The 4,972-nt window shown below is 34.2% G+C and overlaps 1 protein-coding gene across 1 annotated transcript; it reads right to left on the bottom strand.

Moving 5' to 3' along the window:
• Positions 1-305: 305 nt before the first annotated feature.
• LOC143542661 (uncharacterized) lies at positions 306-4,678 on the bottom strand. Its single transcript, XM_077035201.1, has 5 exons — positions 3,847-4,678; positions 3,632-3,748; positions 3,182-3,525; positions 1,963-2,211; positions 306-1,853 (listed from the first exon to the last, which is right to left on the bottom strand). The coding sequence occupies exons 1-5, from the start codon at positions 4,676-4,678 to the stop codon at positions 306-308; spliced, it is 3,090 nt and encodes a 1,029-aa protein (XP_076891316.1).
• Between the last annotated feature and the right edge of the window lie 294 nt (positions 4,679-4,972).

Below are 4,972 nucleotides of genomic sequence, written 5' to 3'. Positions count from 1 at the left end.
GAGCCAACTGTTGATGCGATTTCCCAAATATAAACCCCGGATATATTGGTGTTAGACGCTCCTTGCCAAACTTGAAGAAGCGTAAAAGAGAAGCTAACGGTAGGGTTGAAGAGATCTGGGCTTTAGGTCTATATAACATATACAAATGGACTCTTATGCAGCTCTAGCCCATTAGCCATTCTAGTCTAACAAATAGACCCATAGCAGGTAATAGCACCTCAAACATTAGAACATAAGATAACATTAGAAGGATTATAGCTTGAAGGTAACACAACTAATACAAATTTTAACACCCCCTCCCAATTCTATAATCTAAACATATCATGTAGACCAAGAGACTTACACAGTAACTCATGCTGAATAATGGGCAGCCCTTTAATTAGTATATCAGCTAATTGATTCTCCGACTTGACACCAACAGTTTTGACCACACCTTTAGCTATCTTTTCTCGAAGATAAAAAAGATCAACTTCGAAATGCTTGGTTCGTTCATGGAACACCGGGCTAGCAGCAATTAATATTGCTGCATCATTGTCACAACAAATCTCAATAGGAAGTTTCACACTAACACCCAACTCACCTAGAACATTTTTCAACCAAATGATTTCTCCCAATACAGAGCACATCGCCCTATATTCAGCTTCAGCCGACGACCTGGAAACGGTATCCTGTTTTTTACTTTTCCAGGAAATTAAAGAACTTCCCAAGAAAACACAATAGCCTGTCATCGACCTTCTAGTTTCCAAACATTTTCCCCAATCAGAGTCAGCAAAGGCTTTCAGCTGAAAGAACCCACCTTTTTTGAATATAATTCCCTTTCCAGGAGAACCTTTGAGATATTTCAAAAGTTTTAATGCGATTTGAAAATGAGCCATTTTTGGTTTATGCATGAACTGACTCAAAAAATGTACAACATAACCTATGTCAGGTCTAGTGTGAGATAAATATATGAGTTTACCAATTAACCTTTGATAGCTGGTTATGTCCGTTAAGAAGGAGTTATCCTTGTTACACAGGTCCATCACAATGTAATGTTTATCAATTGGTACACTCATAGGCTTACTAGCACTAAGACGGAATTCAGACTTCATATCCATGCAATATTTTCTTTGAGAGAGGCACACACCTTCCTCAGATTGAATAACTTTTATACCTAGAAAGTATTTTAATTTTCCAAGATCTTCAATACGAAATTTGGTTTTTAATAATTGTTTTCTTTTATCAATTTCAGATTTACTATTACCGGTAACGACTATGTCATCTACATAAACAAGCAAAACAATAAACACATTTTTATCATTTAGCACAAACATAGAATGATCAAACTTACTTTGAAGGAAACCGAATTCTAATAAGACACTAACAAGCTTTTCATTCCACATTCGTGGAGCTTGTTTTAGACCATACAAGGACTTATTCAACTTGCAAACTTTAGTTTCATTTTTAGAAAAGAAACCTTCAGGGAGAGCCATATAGACATCTTCATTTAAGTTTCCATGTAGGAAAGCATTGTTAACATCTAATTGGTATAAAGGCCAATTGTTTTGAACAACTATAGCAATCACGGTCCTAACTGTGACCATTTTGACCACCGGAGAGAAAGTTTCATCAAAGTCAATACCTTCTCTCTGATTATAACCTTTAGCAACTAAACGAGCTTTATACCTATCAATTTCTCCAGTTGACTTATACTTAATTTTGTAAATCCAACGACACCATATAGGTTTTCTATTACTTGGTAACTCAACTAGATTCCAAGTATTACTTCTATTCAAAACTTCCATTTCTTCATTCATGGCGTTAACCCAATTAACATCAAACATGGCTTCATTGAAGCTTTGTGGCTCAACAGTCTTATTTAAAATAGTGGCAAAACATAAATTATCAATTGAAAGTTTTGAGTAAATCATCAAGTTTCTTTAGACAATAAATTTTTCTAGTGGACCTTCTAGTGTTTATGACCGACTCATTTAAATCAGACTCGTTTAATTCAGACTCAGTTGAATTATTAGTACCCTCAGGAGATATAGACTCATCATGTCTATTACCACCATGCCCAACCTCATCATAACCATCACTTGAACGCCCCGATTGCTGATTATCAGCCCTACTAGGGGCGCTAGTGTTATCAGTTGGAGACTCGACATCGGCAGCAGTTTCTCTTAGCATTCCCTCTTCATCATCGGGTTTTTCATCAAAAAAGTTTACCGGCTCGCATGTGTCAAAAACATCAAAAAATTTAAAGTATTGACTTGTTTGTCAAATAAAAAATCATGATCTAAACTTTTATTTTCTTTAAAGGGAAATACACTTTCATAAAACTTGACATCTCTAGAAAACAAAATTTGTTTTTGTTCTAAACTCCAAATTTTATAACCTTTTTTATTATTAGAATATCCTAAAAAACACATTTTTCAGCACGTTTTTCAAATTTGTTATTGTTATTTAAAACTGTAGAAAAACACAAGCAGCCAAAAACTCTAAGATGTTCTAAGGAGGGGATAAAACCAAACACTAATTCATATGGTGATTTGCCACTTAAGACTGAAGAGGGCGTCCTGTTAATCAAGTATGCAGCAGTTAAAACACAATCAGACCAAAAATTAAGAGGAACTCCTCCTTGAAATAATAAAGACCTTGCAATGTTGAGAAGGTGTCTATGCTTCCTCTCAACTATTCCATTCTGTTGCGGGGTATATGGACAAGATGTTTGGTGGATGATACCATTTTCCCTTAAAAAATCAAACATTTGAGAGTTAACAAATTCAGCCCCGTTATCACTTCTAAAATGTTTAATTGTTACACCAAATTGATTTTTTACTAAATTAAAAAAACTTACAATATTATAAAAAACTTCACTTTTACTTTTAAGAAGATATACCCATACAGCCCTGGAATAATCATCAACAACAGTGAGGAAGTATTTAAAACCTTCCCTACTTGCAATTTTATAGGGACCCCACACATCAAGATGCACAAGTTCACCGATACTTGATGTCTTGTGATCACTTAAGGGAAAAGGCTCCCTGTGTTGTTTAGCTTGATGGCATACATCACAAACTAATTGATTATGGGGGTTCCTAATACCTATCCTATCTTTTAGAACATATAAGATATGGTCTGAAGGATGACCTAACCTAGAATGCCACAAATCAGAAACAACTTGACTATTAAAACACACCTTAACACTTTTAGAAGCATCACCACAGAAGTAAAGACCATCAATTTGATTACCAGTCACCAGGTGTTTCTTTGTGAACAAATCCTGAAGATAACACTTATATTCATCAAATGTGACAGACACTTTGTTATCCTTGGCTAGTTTATACACAGAAAGAAGATTCACATAATACTCGGGAACCACAAAAACATCATTTAAGATAATATTATCATTTAGTTTTATACTACCAATTTTAGTGACAGTAGCATTTGATCCATTAGGATGTTTAATTTTAGTGTTTAAATCAGATACATCAACTTGATTAAAAACATCTTTATCAGACATGACCATATGTTGATTGGCTCCTGAATCCACAACCCAATTAGACAAAGGGGTTGTGGATTGATGATAACTACTGAATCCATAAAGACAAGTATTAAAACAATTTGCAAAAAAAACAATTGAAGTTACCTCCAACATTGCTGGACTTACTTTCACTAGGCTTATCATTCAGCAAACCAAGAAGCCTAGTGATCTGCTCAGAAGTAAGAGATGGTGAAGAGCTACTATTGTTATTAGAAACAGAAGCTGATTGACTAGATGAAGCAGCATTAGACACATTTGATTTAGCAGTTTGTCCTAACCTAGACTTATTATTGGGAGGGTATCCCACAATTTAAAAGCACCTCTCAACAGTATGGCCAAGTTTATTGCAATGTGTGCATTTAAGATTTGGATTTGGTCCTTTGTTGAATTTTCTTTTATTGTCAAAATTTTGTCTAGATTTAGAAACAAACCCACCACGTTTTGTCCTTTAGAAGAAAAATTGCTATTGTTATTATTTCTATGAGATTCCTCTCTAGAAACCACAACAAAGGCATTTTTAACAGATGGAAGAGGTTCTTTGGTTAACAGATTAGTTTTCACAGGTTGATAATAATCGTCCAGGCCCATGAGAAATTGCATTAATTTTATCAACGTGTTAAAGTCATTAAAGGTTTTAGAAGCTTGACAAGAACAAGATGGTAATTGCACAATTGCGTCAAACTGTTTCCACATAGTATTGAGTTTATTATTGTACTCAGAAACTGTGGACCCGTTTTGAGTCACAGAATTAATTTTTTGGTACAAGACAAACACCACAGATCCATCAACTTTATCGTAGGTTTCTTTAAGATCTTCCCAAACTTCATATGCAACTTTGGAATACACTTGCCCTACATATAGTTCCTCTGACATAGAGTTAAGGATCCAAGTCAAAACAACAAAGTTACACCTTTCCCATTGACTAATGAGAATAGCATCTTCTGTTGGTTTGACACAAGTTCCATCAATAAAACAACTTTTATTCCTAGCTTGAAGAGCTAATCTTATCGTATTAGACCACACATTATAGTTATCAGTACCTTTAAGTTTGATATTAACAATATTAAGACTGCTCGAATCACTAGCATGCAAATATAACGGATTACTAACATCAAGTATACTAACCAATGTTTCAGGACCAGCATCACTCATTTTTAATAAAAAATGCAACACACGGCATATATCTTACAAATAATGCATAGAAAAATTGGCCCAACTTAGTCAAGCACACCAAAAAAGGAGGGGCAAAGACAAAAAAACACAAAAGTATTTTATTTATTTTATAAATATTATAGCTTTAAAGATATATCTTAAATATAAAAATTGTATTAAAATAAAAAATATAGAAAATGAAGAATGATGAAGAATGAGACAAGTGATATATAGCCCTATGTTGAATAATGTTGAGGGGTGATATTGAATGATAGGGGGAAAGCTTACGTGGCA

Source organism: Bidens hawaiensis, unplaced genomic scaffold (genome assembly GCF_021521415.1).
Source record: "Bidens hawaiensis isolate Kalapana, Puna unplaced genomic scaffold, B.hawaiensis_p1.1 tig00012953_1, whole genome shotgun sequence".
NCBI classification, from domain to species: domain Eukaryota; kingdom Viridiplantae; phylum Streptophyta; class Magnoliopsida; order Asterales; family Asteraceae; genus Bidens; species Bidens hawaiensis.
Note: the sequence above shows the minus strand (reverse complement) of the source record. Positions and strands in the feature narration are given on the sequence as shown.

Bases quoted from the DNA above. Each gene is read 5' to 3' on its own strand.
- LOC143542661 (XM_077035201.1), bottom strand. From the start codon at position 4,678: ATGAGTGATGCTGGTCCTGAAACATTGGTTAGTATACTTGATGTTAGT. The intron at 3,526-3,631 runs GTAACTTCAATT...TTGTGGATTCAG, and splicing joins TAAGTCCAGCAATGTTGGAG to GAGCCAATCAACATATGGTC. The intron at 1,854-1,962 runs GTCATAAACACT...ATTTTAAATAAG, and splicing joins AGTCTGATTTAAATGAGTCG to ACTGTTGAGCCACAAAGCTT.